Source organism: Callospermophilus lateralis, chromosome 5 (assembly GCF_048772815.1).
Source record: "Callospermophilus lateralis isolate mCalLat2 chromosome 5, mCalLat2.hap1, whole genome shotgun sequence".
NCBI lineage: Eukaryota > Metazoa > Chordata > Mammalia > Rodentia > Sciuridae > Callospermophilus > Callospermophilus lateralis.
In genome coordinates this window covers 104,118,800-104,135,674 of record NC_135309.1, presented here as the reverse complement: position 1 = coordinate 104,135,674, position 16,875 = coordinate 104,118,800, and the positions used below count along the sequence as shown (strand labels likewise).

General features: G+C 34.7%; 1 protein-coding gene across 2 annotated transcripts in view; it reads left to right on the top strand.

Moving 5' to 3' along the window:
* Positions 1-16,875, top strand: part of Jmy (junction mediating and regulatory protein, p53 cofactor) — a 77,678-nt gene that overhangs the window by 39,495 nt on the left and 21,308 nt on the right. For both annotated transcript variants that reach the window (XM_076856063.2, XM_076856062.2), the window contains exons 3-4: positions 5,815-5,965; positions 8,651-8,820. In XM_076856063.2, the coding sequence (XP_076712178.2) occupies positions 5,815-5,965; positions 8,651-8,820 (321 nt within the window). The remainder of the gene's footprint in view (positions 1-5,814; positions 5,966-8,650; positions 8,821-16,875) is intronic.

Genomic DNA, 16,875 nt, shown 5'->3' with positions numbered 1-16,875 from the left:
AAAAATATGTATCATTTCACTTTCTTGCCTGGGGTATGAAGAAGTCTTAGTATTTGCTTATTATTGAAGAATCATCTTCAGGCAACTCTAGGGCCTGGGAAATTTGCATCTTAAGTATTACTATATCAGTATATTCACAAGTGAATCTTGACATTTGCTTCACCAAAGAATCTTAGTTAGGTTTCTTCCACCCCAGTATCCCAGCAATAGACAGAAGTAATTTTAAGTTTTCATATAAAACCCAGTATCTCAGCAAGTGATGTACTTTATGATGAGGAACTTCATGCCAGAAAATTTGTATTTATAAACTAGTTTCACTCTCCTAGCTACCTAAAGGTACACACATTTTTTTTTTCCATATTAAAACAGGGACTGTTTTCTTTCTAGCCATGAAATTCAAAACAGAGTTGTCATTGTTTTTAGCACATGATCTAGCAGACCAACGCTGTACATCTTCAAGTTAGCCAAGTTAGGAAAAGAACTCAAGAATATTCTTGCTTAATGCTTTAGGTACATTAAACTGTTAAGTATCTTAACTATTAGTGACAACATTACAGCTAAGTTCAAAAAGTCTGTTAAAAAGCATAGGGGAAAAAGCATAGAAAGCATGTCTATCCTAAATATCCGTGAATGTGTGTGTGTAGAGAAGATGAAGATATTAATTCAACAGCAATGTACAACTTATCGTCAAATAATTATCACAGATTTTTTTTTAAAGGAAAAAAAATTTTTCTCCCAAAAAGTTTTAATGCAAATTATACACTTCCCCCCAAGTCCTGCGGATTAAGGATACAGTATTTAATCATGCAAATAAATGATTTCTATCTTAAAATTTTGAATAATTAAGAAATCAAGAAATAAGGCACCTCAGGAAGAAATTATAAAAGGAGCTACCCCTCCTAGGACTGGGCAAACAAAGAACGAGTTGGAATTATTAAAACTTTTTTATTTTTATTTATTTATTTTTTTTATTGGTTGTTCAAAACATTACAAAGCTCTTGGCATATCATATTTCATACATTAGATTCAAGTGGGTTATGAACTCCCATTTTTACCCCAAATACAGATTGCAGAATCACATCGGTTACACATCCACATTTTTACATAATGCCATATTAGTAATTATTGTATTCTGCTACCTTTCCTATCCTCTGCTATCCCCCCTCCACTCCCCTCCCATCTTCTCTCTCTACCCCATCTACTGTAATTCATTTCTCTCCTTGGTTTTTTTTCCCCATTCCCCTCACAACCTCTTATATCTAATTTTGTATAACAGTGAGGGTCTCCTTCTATTTCCATGGAATCTCCCTTTTCTCTCCCTTTCCCTCCCACCTCATGTCTCTGTTTAATGTTAATCTTTCCTCCTGCTCTTCCTCCCTGCTCAGTTCTTAGTTGCTCTCATTATATCAAAGAAGACATTTGGCATTTGTTTTTTAGGGATTGACTAGCTTCACTTAGCGTAATCTGCTCTAATGCCATCCATTTCCCTGCAAATTCCATGATTTTGTCATTTTTAAGTGCAGAGTAATACTCCATTATTAAGACTAAAGCAAACTTTTCCAAACTCTTTTATTGGAAAAGCCTAAAGGAGATCTGCTGATCCCAAATCTAAGCATTATAAACCAGAAGGATGGACTTAGGAATGATAGACAAGAATTTATATGCTTCAGGCTTGATAGATGTTGTGACTACTGAGTTTGGGAAGTGAAATTAAGAAGCAGCTTAGAAGAAGAGCCTACTGAGCATTTTTTTATTCTGTGAAGGTAACAAAGCACAGTTAACTTCAGGTAGATGTCAAAGACTATCATGTCTAAAAGCTGTAATGCATGTTATTTCCATTTCTTTTGTGTTTATACTGTGAATAAAAGTTCATAAATCCTAACTATGAGATTAAAATTTCGACTTGCAGCATTATTGAAGTTGTATCCCACCCTTGTAAATAATGCTCACTTTTTAAACAGAGATTTTAAAATCAGGGATAAATACACCTCAATGATTTTATTATGAGCAGCCAGGTCCACTAGAAAACTTGAATCTAAAATGAAGTCCAAATATACTCTTTATTGCTTAAAATCCCACAGTGCTTTTTTTTCCTTGTCAAATTAAGAATACACTGCTCAGCCTGACATTTAAAAACCTTCTCATAGTGTCCACAACCTACTTTTCTAGTCTCCCCTCCCATTGCTTTTATCTGCTTCATCTAAGCTCCTACAAGGCTAGACTACTCTCTCTCCCTTAGCATGCCCTCCACATGCCTGCCTCTACACTTTTGTTCAGGTTGGTAGTTGCCTCTAGCTTGTCTTTTTCGGGGGTTCTGTCTCCCGTTGTACTCCATATAGACCTATCATATCCTCCTTTAAAGCCATCTGCAGTTATGAAACTCAGTGAAGTATGTCCTGATCTAAATAACTAAATGTATTTTCTCCTTCTGATTCTTCTCAGTGGTCTTTGTCTCCCCTGATTGTCTTAGTTAACTTTATTTACTTTTGCTCTCAACAGACTTTTAAGCATAAATCTCCATGGTCTTAAAGTACTTTTATTCTTTTTACCCAGAGACTCACTGTTTGTAATATTTACTCCTCCCCCAATTTTTTCTGCTTATTCTCTGTGAATCCACTACTCTGTTCCTTTAGTTCTGACCAGACTTTGCACCTGAACCTCTACCCTTGGTGTTCTCTTGGTATCTTAGGCAATTTTTGTCATGATGCTTTTTCATATTCTGTTGTAATTCTTTAAATTGTCCATGTCTTTCATTAAGTCAAATGTCTTGCTGTCTACAGTGCAATATTGGCACTGAGCAGATGTGTAATATGCCATCATTTTGAGTGGACAATTGAGTTGATAAGTAATTTTTCAGAGCTCTCAGTTAATAAGTAACAGCTGTGTCTCCTAATTTCAAAACTGACGTCTACATCACAGATCTTTGCAGCACCTCGCCAATGAGATTGTGTGTTTAGTAGGAGGAGAATGTGCATCTCAATCATATACTTGTGCTCCTTGAAGCACCTAGTACACTAGTCTCTCTATTCAAATTCTATAGTTGAAATAATTTCCAGGAAGAGCCATTAGAAAGTCTAAAAAGGAGAAGAAAAATCCAACGATATGCAGTGCATATTATGTTAGGCTCCTGAAGTTGGAGGTATAGTAATCTTCACTGAGAATTTTAAAAGTGGGGGAGGAGATCCAGATAAGTAGGGAATTGACTATCAAGAAACTAAAGGTGCTGTTCCTGGCCTAAATTTCTTTATTTGGCATTTTTTTTAATAGTCCCAGATATGGAACTCACATAGATTCATAGTTCTCTTTTCTAGCTATTAGTGGAGACATTTAGATTCTGATAATATCTCCACTTCTCCTCCCTCCCTGTAGATTGGAAAAAAGGAGGTAACTCATAGTCTTGCTTCTTGGTGGGCCCCATATCTGAAAACATGGTTCTAGCTGTTTGCTTGAACAGAAACAGGAAACTTCTGGGATGATGTGATTTCACCTTGTGTACTTGGTATGGTTTGTGAACCCAAGAAGAGATCAAGTCATTTTTTTTTCCTTATGACTATGAAAGATGTATATATTCAGTGAAGAAAAAAATTTGGGAAAGTGAGTTTGCGGTTTTTAGCAGGAGGAAAAAAAATTTACCACAACAAGATAACAGTAATAATACATTATTTTTATTTTGTCTTTTTTTTCTGCAACTCTTTTAGATAATTGGATTTATGTCTATGATTTTGATCTGTCCTCACCTACTATTATAAGCATCATTTCCTGTTATTAAAAACTTTTTTAAAAAAACCTTTACAGGAGCTGAGAGTGTATCTCAGTGGTAGAGTACTTGCCTAACGTGCAAGATTCTGAGTTCAATCTCTAGTGCTGCCAGGAAAAAATACCCAAAAAACCTTCATAAACACTATTGCATAAAATTGTGTTTTATAACCATATTAAGCATAACTTTCATATTAGATGTGTAGGATCCAAATCTGGCCTTTATTTCAAACAATTTTTCAGTGCAAACATCTCTGGTTATTTCTGCTTAAGAATTTCCCTATTTTTTTTTTTTTTTTAAGGAATTTCCCTATTTTAATTAGCCCCATCTCTTACAGCTTTAGATTTGCCCTCCACTGGATACTTGTTTCTTATGTTACCTCACCTTGCCCATAATCTCCCATTAAGATGTGGCTACTCAAGATGTGCTTGGTGGTGCCCACCTATAATCCCAGTGACTGGGGAGGCTGAGGCAGGAGGATCGCAAGTTCAAAGCCAGCCTCAGCAATGGCGAGGCGCTAAGCAACTCAGTGAGACCCTATTTCTAAATAAAATAGAAAATAAGTCTGGGGATGTGGCTCAGTGGTTGAGTGCCCCTGAGTTCAATCCTGGTACCAAAAGAAAGAAAGAAAAAAAGATGTGGCTACTCAAAATAGAAAGCAAAAGTCCCATAGATAAGCCCATAGCTTTCCCCAAGTCTCTCTTTTTCTCTATTCCTTCACGTAATAAGATTTCTCAGAATATTATTTATATATGTGTGTCTGCATTTCTCTTGATACAAAACTGCATGGAAGGGAATTTTTTCTATTTTTTTCTGTCATTTATGAAATACAATATATTGTGTTAGTATTTGGAAGTTCACAAAATAATGGTAAAGTATGAGTGTAGTAGTAATTGTTGTGAAGGAAAGGTATAGGTATTGCACCAACTAGCTTATTATGGAAAGTCAGGGTATTTTCACAAACCAATAAATGAACTGAGTTCTAAAGATGTGATGGAAGTTAAAAAGCAAAGGGAGTTTACCTTTTAGGTCAGAACCATGTTGCTAAGTACAGTGATCTTCATGATATTATGTCCATGGATACCAGTCTTCATCCTTTTCTTCTACTAAGTGGAGTGTGACAATGAGAGTCTTTCCTCCTCTGAATCTTACTGCTTCTGGAATTTCCTTATGTCTGACTTGGTGTCTGTAGGTCCTTCTTTACCCAACTTCAGAATGTAAGAATTCCTTAAGCCTCAGTCATGGGCCTTATCAGTATGCACATGGGCTAATTTTTATATATTATCAGTCTTAAAATTTGCATTTTATGTATTTTATTTATTTAATGGCAGTAAATTAAACAAATATTTTATTGCACAAATAATTATTTCCCTTTCTATTCCTCTTTTATCTTGCCTTTCTTTTTCTTTCCTACCTTCCATTTTCTTTTTTTCCTTCTGTTCTATTTTTTCCTCCCTCCCTCCCTCCTGTGTTCTATCACTAAACTACCTTTTTTGTTTTGAGAGAGGATATTGCTAAGTTACAGAAGCGGTGCACAGATGATTGTTCAAAAATATTTATTTATTTTTAGTTTTAGGTGGACACAATATCTTTATTTATTTTGTGGTGCTGAGGATTGAACCTAGTGCCTCGCATATGCCAGGCGAGCACGTTATCATTTGAGCCACATCCCCAGCTCCACACAGATAATTTTTAACCTGAATTTGTAGTTACTGTAAAGGACAGAATAAATTGTTCATTATTGCAACACCCCCAAATAATCAGATTTTTAACATTTTGGTTTATATCCTTTATTTATATATTGAGGGGAAGAGATGGAAGAGTGTAGAGGAGAGGCATGGAAAATAGATTTCTATGTCAAATAGTCTGTTACATTGTTATTCACTTCTTTTTTAAATTAATAGCATCTCTTCTAGAGCAGTGTGAAAGAAGTATTGGTTTATTAGCACCTAGCTTAATGGCTGACACATAAGCATTTAGTAAATGTTTGAAGAAGAGTGAGTTAAAAAAAAACAAAAAGGAAAGAAGCCTCTTATTTTTTCTCTTTCTTTCTAAAGATTTCTATGGAAAATGATTATCTGGGACCCCGAAGAATTGAGAGTCTACAAAAAGAAGATGCCGACTGGCAGCGGAAAGCTCATATGGCTGTACTATCTATTCAAGATCTTACAGTCAAATATTTTGAAATAACAGCAAAAGCTCAAAAAGGTAAGTCCCAGTAAAATTATTGTTTTTAGGCATTTTTGAGGATGAGTGTTAAGTATTTTACATTGGGAGTAATTATACAGAAAAACATAGGATCATTCATCCTAGCAGTTAAAGACCATAGCAAATTAAGGCGTTTACTTTGTAGGCAGGCATATGTGTGTACACTTACCTTTCCTATCAGTGATAAGAGAATAGTAGTAAAGAAATAGACATACTAATATGGCCATTTAATCTTTGATAAAGCAAATCAATAGTGAGACACAACACATGATATTGCAACAGTTGACCATCTACATACAGAAAACTGAACTTTGATATAAACCTTCCTTTAAATTCAAATGGATCATAGATTCAAATGTAGAATGTAATTCCAAAAGAAAAATCTATTTCCTTGAATTACCTAAATCTATAACTTGGGATTAGGCAAAGAGTTCTTAGTAATACCACAGATATAAACTGTAAAAAACTAAAAGCAAAAAGAGCACAGACTGTAAATGAGCAACTTGGTAAAATATATCTCATCAAAAGTTTAAAATGTTTATACTGCCAGACACTTTAAATAGAATGAAACAATTAAGAGTGTAATTGGGAGTAAATATTTGCATACATCTGATAAAATAACTTGTATTTAGGCTACATAAAGAACTCTCAAAAATGAGAAAATAATCCAGTGAAAAGTTGGGAAGAGAACTTGAACAGAAACTTCACCAGAAGATAAGGGTAGCAAACAAGCGCAGGGCGGGGGAAATGTGCAATGTCATTAGTCACCACAAAATACATATTAAAACCACAATGAGATAGATACCACTAATGTGTATTACAGTGATTAAAATTAAAAATACTAACATACTAAGTGATGATGAGGATATAGAGTAATTGGAACTCTTCATTTCTGTTAGGAATGCAAAATTCTACAGTCACTTTAGAAAATAATTTTATGGTTTCTTAACAAAGTTAAAGTTACACATGACCATGAAGCTGTATTATAATTTTTTAATGAAAAAGTTTTTTAAAAAGGAAAACACGATATTAAGGATAATGTCTAGATACACAACACACTTCTAGTTGAAAAAAATCTCTACCCATTACAGAAAAATTAAAAACACACACACAAAAAACAAAACAACAACAACAAAAAACCCTTACTTTTGTGATCCTGTTCAGTTCTGTGTGACTTTTTGTGTCCATCAGTTCTGTATACAGCTTATAAGTGCAATGATTCTGTCATTAAATCCTCATGTAATTCATAGTTTGTTAGTTTGATTCTATATAGACAATTTATAAATATTTTCAGTTGTAGATGAATACAACACCTTTATTTCCTTTCTTCCTCTCTTCCTTCCTCAGGGGCACTTAATCACATTCCCAGCCCTATTTTTTTGTATTGTATTTAGAGACAGGGTCTCACTGAGTTGCTTAGTGCCTTGCTTTTTGCTGTGGTTGGCTGTAAACTCCCAGTCCTCCTGTCTCAGCCTCCCAAGCTGCTGGGATTATAGGCGTGTGCCACTGTACCCTGCAAAATTTTAATTTGTTTTAATGTGTTGCTGAGGATCGAACCCAGTGCTTACACGTGCTAGACAAGCACTCTACCATTGAGCCACAACCCCAGGACCTGTGTAAACAATTTATAGATTATTGCTCTTATTCGTAACTTCTCCAGTTTCAGATGTTTTTTCCTATGGGCATTATCCTAGGATTCCACATGCTTCAACAGAGTCATTTCAGATTTCTTATTATCTAAATTCTAAATACTTTATCATGCCCAAAAGCCTTTGAGCTTGAACAAGAAAAGATAATTTAGTTTGTTTTATGCTAATTAAAGTGTGTTTGGATCAATCATGTAAGAATGAGCCACTACAGTACTACTTATCAGTGGTATACTTTTTAACTGGAAGATGTTAGCCTTTTGACTACTAAGATTGTGTGTGTGTGTGTGTGTGTGTCTGTCTGTCTGTCTGTCCTTTTTTTGTACTGGAGATTAAAACCAGGGGAATTTTACCGTTGAGCGATGTCCCCACATTCTAAGTTGCTGAGGCTGGCCTGAAATTTGGATTCTTCCTCTTAGCCTCCTAAGTTGTTGGGAATATAGGCATGTGCAGCTTCACCTAGCCACCAGGATTATATTTTGAACTAGGTCTGCACTGACAAACTAAAAAGTTCTTCCTTTTTGATGGATGGGTCAGGGCTGTGTCTTCTCTGAAAATCAATTGTATTGTTTTTATCTCCTCTGCATGAGCACCATGTTATCTAGAACTTATTTCTCTCCCACCTCAGGGTGTTATGATATTTTTGGAGGGAAAAGAATGATAGAACTAGGAATGTGGATTTGAATGTTTATAATCTTAAATAGTCATGGTTTTTCCTTCATCTAGCATAGTTAGGACAGATGGTCAAAACCTTAACAGAATAAAGTTTTGATAAAGTTTTGAAAGTTACTAACACTAGACATGAAAGTATTTGAAAAAAAAATTAAACTACTTAGACACAGTTTCATCTGCAGAACATTATTTTTGAAACTGAAGACATTAGAGAGACTGTACAATATTGTCATCATATTTTAGAGATGTTGGTAGGTAACTTATGGAGATAAGATTTATGTGGTCAGTGAAACCAAAGATTTTCTAATTCTGTAATGTCAAGTTCTATTTCTTAGTGTCATTTTAAAAAATGATTGTATTTTAATAGCTGTGTATGATCGAATGCGAGCAGATCAGAAGAAATTTGGTAAAGCATCCTGGGCAGCAGCTGCTGAACGTATGGAAAAACTCCAGTATGCAGTTTCTAAAGAGACTTTGCAGATGATGAGAGCTAAAGAGATCTGTTTGGAACAGAGGAAACATGCACTAAAAGAAGAGGTAACAAAACCCATCAGAAATTAACTTAAAAAAAATAGTTAACTATTTTTAACTATTAATTAAAAAATAGTTAAGATTTGGTATTTTTGTCTTTGTACAAGACTGATATTTTTATTGACTACATAGCCGCTTGTTAATTTCACATTTTTTCTTGGGAAACACTCATGATTGGGCCAATGCTTGACTTGCTACTAATAGAAGAATTAGGCACATAATGATATTTTACAGCATCTGTGTGATGGTAGACAGCGTTATACCTCGAAACACAAGAGGGATGACACCAAAACTTTCTTTTTCTTTTTTTTTTTTGCACTATGTAAGTTTAAAGCTTCCTAGAATTTAAGGATAATTCACTGCCTAGTGAACTTTAGTAAAAATCCAAAGGTAGTAGCATTGTATAAGAATTAACCATATGATTTTCATGTCATCACCTTTTGGAACTACCAGTTTTATTTCAGATGGAACAAACAGGGATAATAGAGGTTCAGTTTTCCTTACCGTACTTCATTAAAAGACCTCTTCATGGAATGAGGTAGATAGTACTTTAAAAGATGATAGAGATATTTTGTTCCTATGAAAGATTATAAAGTTATAGTATTAAAACCCTAGAAAAGAGTAACTGAGTGATCCTTTTGTTCTCAAAACATATCTAAGATGGTTTTTAAAAAATTATTAATCACTTTTTTCATTGTTTTCTTGGTCTTTCTTTTTGTATTCCTCATGGTGCCCAATACAGTGCCAAGTAATTCTTTGAAGTATTGAAAGTTAGATGTTCGCTATTTCAATTTACCTTTTATGCCATTCTTTCAAAATACTGCGTTTTATTATGATTAAACTGGCCCAGAAAATATTGCTTTTACTGAAAGGGCACTTTAAAAAAAATACACACACATATTTGCGTGTGTGTAGTTTTGTAAGTATTAGAAGAAGCAAATGTTGGGGCAATACTTTTGGACATAAGGAAAAGTAAAAGTGTGTGGGTATTAGTAGTGACTGAAGACTAGATCACCTTTTGATCTAGATGGAATATAGTAAGACTTCATTTTTCAGCTACAGCTGTTCAGAATGTACCTTTTGTACCCAGAGATAAACTCAATATTTCAAAGACAAGTGTTTGAATTATTAAATTTTGGGTTTTCCCCCTTTGCTTCTCTTTATCCATTTTCTGCCTTGAGGTAGTTTGTTGTAACATACATTAATCTTTAAGTCATATCTTGAAAAATCATATTTCTTTCTTTCTTTTTTTTTTAAGTTGTAGTTGGACACCATATCTTTATTTATTTTTACATGGTGCTGAGGATCGAACCAAGTGCCTCACGTGTGAGGAGGGCGCTCTACCACTGAGCTACAGCCCCAGCCCAATCACATTTCTTTTCCAACATAGTAAACACAGACTATTTCTAAAACCCAAATCCTTCATTTCCCCATAGTGGATCTTCCTCAGATCTGTCCTTTCTGTAAAGGACCTATAGTTCTTCAAGGTACCTAGGGGCCTAAACTTCAGGATTATCTTTAGTTCTCCTCTTTCCTTTGCCTTTTGGCAAATTTTTTTTGCCTTTTGGAATTCTACCAAACTCAATGCCCTGCTCACTTCATTCAGTAAATATTTATGAAGTGTTTTTCCCAAGAGTTTCAGTAGGTGATGGGGGTGAAGAAATTAATACACCCATACACATGTTGTTTAATGGAACTTTATTTAATCAGTTTACTTATATGTGGTGATGGGAATCGAACCCAGTGCCTCACATATACTAGGCAAGTGCTCTTCCGCTGAATTACAACCCCAGCCCCTCGGTCCTTATTTCTTTATGAAGAACAAGTGTCCTCAATGTGCACTCTAGATTTAACAGCTTTGTACACATACTTTGGAAAGATTCTCAGAGATTTTTTTTTTTTTTTTAAAGAGAGAGAGAGATAGAGAGAGGTAGAGACAGAGAGAATTTCAATATTTATTTTTTAGTTATCGGCGGGCACAACATCTTTGTTTGTATGTGGTGCTGAGGATCGAACCCAGGCCTCACGCATGCCAGGCGAGCGCGCTACCACTTGAGCCACATCCCCAGCCCCTGTCAGAGATTTTAATATTGTATTTTTAAATGACCAATGATCTGTTTTAGTAGAAAGTGAGAAGATTTCCAGCATCTGGTATTTGACTTTATAGTTAACTGTGTGGGCTCTATGGGCTGAAAGTGTTTTCATTTTTTTTTTTAATATGACAGCAGACTGCATTACAATTTTTATTACACATAAAGAACACATTTTTTCATATCTCTGGTTGTATACAAAGTATATTCACATCAATTCGTGTCTTCATACATGTACTTTGGATAATAATGAATATCATGTTCCACCATCATTTCTAATTCTATGCCCCCTCCCTTCATCTCCAACCCTTCTGCCCTATCTAGAGAAAGTCTGTTTCTCCTCCCATCCTCCTTTCCCTATCCTACCTACTATGAATCAGCCTCCTTATATCAAAGAAAATATTCGGCATTTGCTTTTTTGGGATTGGCTTACTTCACTTAGCATTATATTCTTTAACTCCATCCATTTACCTGCAGATGCCATGATTTTATTCTCTTTTATTGCTGAGTAATATTCCATTGTGTATTTATGCCACATTTAAAAAAAAAATCCATTCATCCACTGAAGGGCATTTGTGTTGGTTCCACAGTTTAACTGTTGTGAATTGTGCTGCTATAAACATTGATGTGGCTGTGTCTCTGTAGTATGCTATTTTTAAGTTCTTGGGTATAGACCGAGGAGAGAGATAGCTGGGTCAAGTGGTGGTTCCATTCCCAATTTTCCAAGAAATCTCCATACTGCTTTTTATATTGGCTGCACCATTTTGCAGTCCCACCAACAGTGTATGAGTGTACCTTTTCCCCACATCCTCACCAACACTTATTGTTATTTGTCTTCATAATAACTGTCATTCTGACTGGGGTGAAATGAAATCTTAGAGTGGTTTTGATTTGCATTTCTCTAATTGCTAGCGATGATGAATATTTTTTATATATTTGTTGATTAATTGTATATTATCATCTGAGAAGTGTCTGTTCAAGTCCTTGGCCCATTTATTGATTGGGTTATTTGTTTTTGTTGTTGTGTAACTTTATGTGTGTGTGTTGTGTAACTTTTTGAGTCTTTTATATACCCTAGAGATTACTGCTCTATCTGTGTGAAGGGTAAAAATTTGCTCCTAAGATGCAGGCTCTATTCACCTCACAGATTGTTTCTTTTGCTGAGAAGAAACTTTTTAGTTTTAGTCCATTCCATTTATTGATTCTTGATTGTAATTCTTGCGCCAAAGGAGTCTTACACATACACTTTTTTCAAAAAGCTATTAATTTTCTTTGCTGGGGATGTGGCTCAAGCAGTAATGTGCTTGCCTGGAATGCACGGGGCCCTGGGTTCGATCCTCAGCACTACATAAAATAAAATAAAGATGTTGTGTCCACTGAAAACGAAAAATAAATGTTGAAAACTTTCTCTCTCTCTCTCTTTAAAAAAAAAAAGCTATTAATTTTCTTTAAAAGCATGAATAAGATGCAGTCACTGTGGTTTGAGTCTTAGAGTATGGTGAAATAAAGTAATTATAATATGAATATGAGCTATGAGATTCACTAGATATGAGGTAGATCATTGCCTGGCTTTGACCAGATAGTCATAGGTGGGGACAACTACCTATTCTAAGTGTACCTAGGAAGGTTAGAAGAGGCAGGCTGGTGATGTATAGGGGGAAGAGGGAAGAGATGAGGGTGGAAAAGTAAGCCAACTTTGGGGCTGACCATCTAGGTCCTGTCAAGGACTTCACAGTTTACCCTCAAAACAAATTGGAATCATTGTAAGGTATTATTAATCAAGTAATAACATGATCAGATTAGTTTTTTTTTGGTTTGTTTTTAAATGAACTGTTACTCTGGCTTATTTGTAGGAAGTCCATTTTGGGGTCGTTCTTACACCATTTCCTCATGGGAAACTGTTCTTCAGATTGTTTCATTGTTGATAGTAGATACCCAAGTATTTGCCAGGTGTGGTATATCCAGCTACAATGGAGGCTAAGGCAGGAGCAAGTTCAAAGCCAGTCTCAGCAACTTAGACTCTCTCTCAAAATTAAGTATTAAGAAAGGGTTGGGGATCTGGGGCTGGGGTTGTGGCGCAGCAGTAGAGTGCTCGCCTAGCATGTGCAAGTAGTCCCTGGGTTCCATCCTCAGTACCACATTAAAATAAATAAATAAAATAAAGGTAGTGCATCTAACTACAAAAAAATATATATAAATTTAAAAAAGGTGGGGATACGGATGTGGCTCAGTGGCAGAGTCTTATCTAGCATATACAGGTGCTTGAGTTCTGTCCCCAGTACCATAATGAAGGGAAAGAGAAACCCATATCTCAGAAATGTGCACAAATACTAGGAATTTAGGCTCTTTATGCAGTAATGAAGAGGATGGAGTTGAAGGCAACATGGAATTGGGAAGAGTTAAATTACGCTTAGTGTTTGGTAATTTGAAATTGTTGCTTTTAAAACAACTTAGGGTTGCAGTGCATTTGGAGCTATTGATTGGGACATAGTTAAGCAGGTTGATGAAGGTCAGATACAGATTGCACTGTAGTCACCTTGTAGGCTAGTAAATATGGCAAGAAATGTATGTTTTTATTGGTTGAAGAGGAATGAGCTAGGATGAGTGACAGTTTGGAATTATGTTATTTTAAAAGAGCAATTATACCTCAAGGTATAGAAATATTTCATGTATCATTACATTTATTGTACTTTGTAGCCAAAATGGTTTTTATAATAACTTCACTAGGGCTGGGTGTATAGCACAATAGTGAAATGCATGTTTGTTTTTGTAAATGTTGTGGTGAATGGATTCTGTTGATATGCTAAAAAACCATTGAATGTGCTCCCTAGGTGGATATAGTTTTTCCTCTCACCACTGAGTATAATGTTTTCATGTTTCATCCGTTAAAACAACATGCATTTCTACCTACTTTTGTTTTATTGTGAAGATATTTCATTGTATGATTATACTACATTTTATCAGTTTATCAGATGAGAAAATTTAGATTGTTTCTACTTTCCAAGCAGTTAAGAATAATACTATAAATATTCATGTATTAGTTTTATGTGGAATGTGTTTTCATTTCTCATGGTATGGAATAGAATTGCTGTTTAACCTCTGAGGAATTGCCAGACTGTTTTCCAAAATGGCTATCACATTTTATACCCCCATTTGCAGTGTACAAGGTTTAGACTTTTTGCTGCATGTATGTGTACGTCTTCACCAATATTTTACTGTCGTTTATTTTGAATATTTATTTTTTAGTTGTAGTTGGACATAATACCTTCACTTATTTATTTTTATGTGGTGCTGAGGATCAAACCCAGTGCCTCACGGATGCCAGGCGAGCGCGCTACCACTTGAGCCACATCCCGAGCCCTATAAAATTCTGGTTTTGATTCACATTTCCCTGAGGCTTTTTTATTGTTTATTGGCCATTTGTATACCTTCTTTGGAGAAATTTCTCTTAGCCAATTTTTTAAAAAATTTTTTGTTGATCTTTTTATTATTGATTTGGGAGAATTCTTTATGTATTCTAGCTATAAGCCAGTTATCCAGTATATGATATGCAAATTATTTGCCCCCATTGTATGGATTCTTCATATTAGTTTTAAAACCTTTAATAGGTATTCATGGGAGTTGTACATTTTAAGGATGTTCCTAGAGAAGAGCAAATTGTTATGTCTACTTTTATTAATACAGCTTTATGCAAATTATGTTATTCTTTAAAAGTTTTTAGCTTAGGAGTTATATCAAGATGGTCTGTAATGACATTTTAAAGACTTATGATTATTTGCTCTTATTTGCAAAATAGTATATGAGGTAACCTATGAGGTCTCATGCCTGTTAATCTAAAAAGAAATATTTTTTGTTACACACCCCTCACACATTCCCGCACCAAAAAAAAAAAAAAGAGTCAGTGTTTTGTCCCATTAGGTTGTTTTAAAAACCACAACAAAAAAACCCTTCCTGATGTGACAAAATGGAAACTATAAAATTATAAATTATATTTAAGAATATTTACTATGAGTCTAATGCTGAACCTGAAATAAATTTTCTAAATACTGAAATATTAAAAATAGCATAGACAAACAACAATCTATTTGACTTTAAATTATTTTAATAGAGTTAAGAGTAAGTACAACCTGGCCCAATTGCACAATGCTGTAACCTCAGGTACTCCAGAGGCTGAAGTAAGAGAATCACAAGTTCAGGGTCAGTCTTGACAATTTAATAAGGGCTTTCTCAAATTAGAAAAGGTTAGGGATGTATCTCAGTGGTAGAACACTTGCCTGGCATGCTCAGATCCCTGGGTTCAATACCCAGAACTGAAAAACAAAGTAAGTACTTCCTTTCAATTGTGTCTCCCTTTGTTTCAGAATCTTAAAACAGTCAGTCTTACTCTTTTTTTTTTTTTTTTAAAGTTTATGGATTCCTGTCCCTTTAATAATTTGAATGTTAGGGCTGGGGTTGTGGCTCAGTGGTAGAGCATTTGCCTAACATAAGGCATTGGATCTGAGGCCTCATGTGTGCTGGTAAAGCACCTACCACTGATCCACACCCCAGCCCCTGGTTGATCTTGATGTTCAGATTTGCCCTATCAAATCTACTGAAAATATTAGTGCCTTTTGAGTGCAAACTTTTGAAAGAATCTAGGTTGAGTTTAATTAGCTGTAGCTACTTTATTCTAGTCTTTGAGCTGTATAATCCCTCTCCATTCATATTAAAAAATAATAGTATAATTTAACTATGTAACATCTTTACTTTCAGATTTGTATTATTAATCCAGGTTACGTCACATAGAGTATGCTTTTTTTATTTAAATTAGCAGACCAAATTAAAATACATAAAATTGCATGATAGGAGTAATGTATACATTCGAAGTGTTAAGATGAATATTAATGTTGAAATTAGGTATTCATTTCTCATTAATTTGGAATAGAAGGTGCTAAAATTAAGAAAACAATCAGGAAACAATCATAGAAAGCAGTTTATCTCACTTAGCTGGTAGATTTCTCAATCTTGGTTAACAAAAAAGATTAATAAAGAAAAACAGAAAAGGGATTCCACTGTTCCAGTTAAAAAGCTTTAAAAATGTACCACTGTACTTTGTTTCATTGGCAGATGATTTTTAACCACTGCTTCTCCTTTTGCAAGTCCTTGAGATCATTTCTGTGAACAATTAACACATGGAGTGGATTATAGTATACCAATTCTGAAGCGAACTCCTGTATTTCATAATCTTCTCTTTCTTCTTAAAAGCATATAGCTAAATTATGATTAATTCAATTTATAGTCCCCATTTCAATTTTATTTTGTGAAATATTAAATGCTTATTATAGGCATAACCTTAGATTTAGGCAGTGCTACAGAATGCCCTGCAATGAAGGAAATATTCTATACTGCACTTCCAGTAGGGCAGTTTTCAGTCATATTTGGCAAAATGAACTCTTGATATGAGGTTTATGAACAGAATTTTAAACAACCTCACATGAGGCCAGTGGCTACATATTGAGCAAAACAACTCTGTAGGTCCTAATTCTGCAAGCTTACTCTTTATGTAACTTTTGAGTGCATTCCTTAACCTCTCTATTAAATGTACATAAATATATACCTTCTCTGTTATGATTACATGGGTTAATATATATAAAGACTTTAGCATAGTGCCTGACACAGAGTAAGAACTCAATAAATACAAGCTAATATTACTTTAATTTTGGAATAGTACTAAATATTTTGTGAAGGAAAATATAAAGAAGAGAAAGATGTAATTCCCCTGCTTCAAAAGTATCTGTTATTTGCTATAACAGATAGTTAAGGGTTCAATGGCAAAGGATTCCATTGAAAAATGGTGTGGTGTTTTCATATGCCTTATTAAGTTCTGATAAAGTGGATGCAGCCTGAGCAGAGGTGAGGAAACTGAGGTCCTTACCCAGGCAGGAGACTTGTTTATTTTTAACTTATTTATCAGTAATTTATTCCATATCTA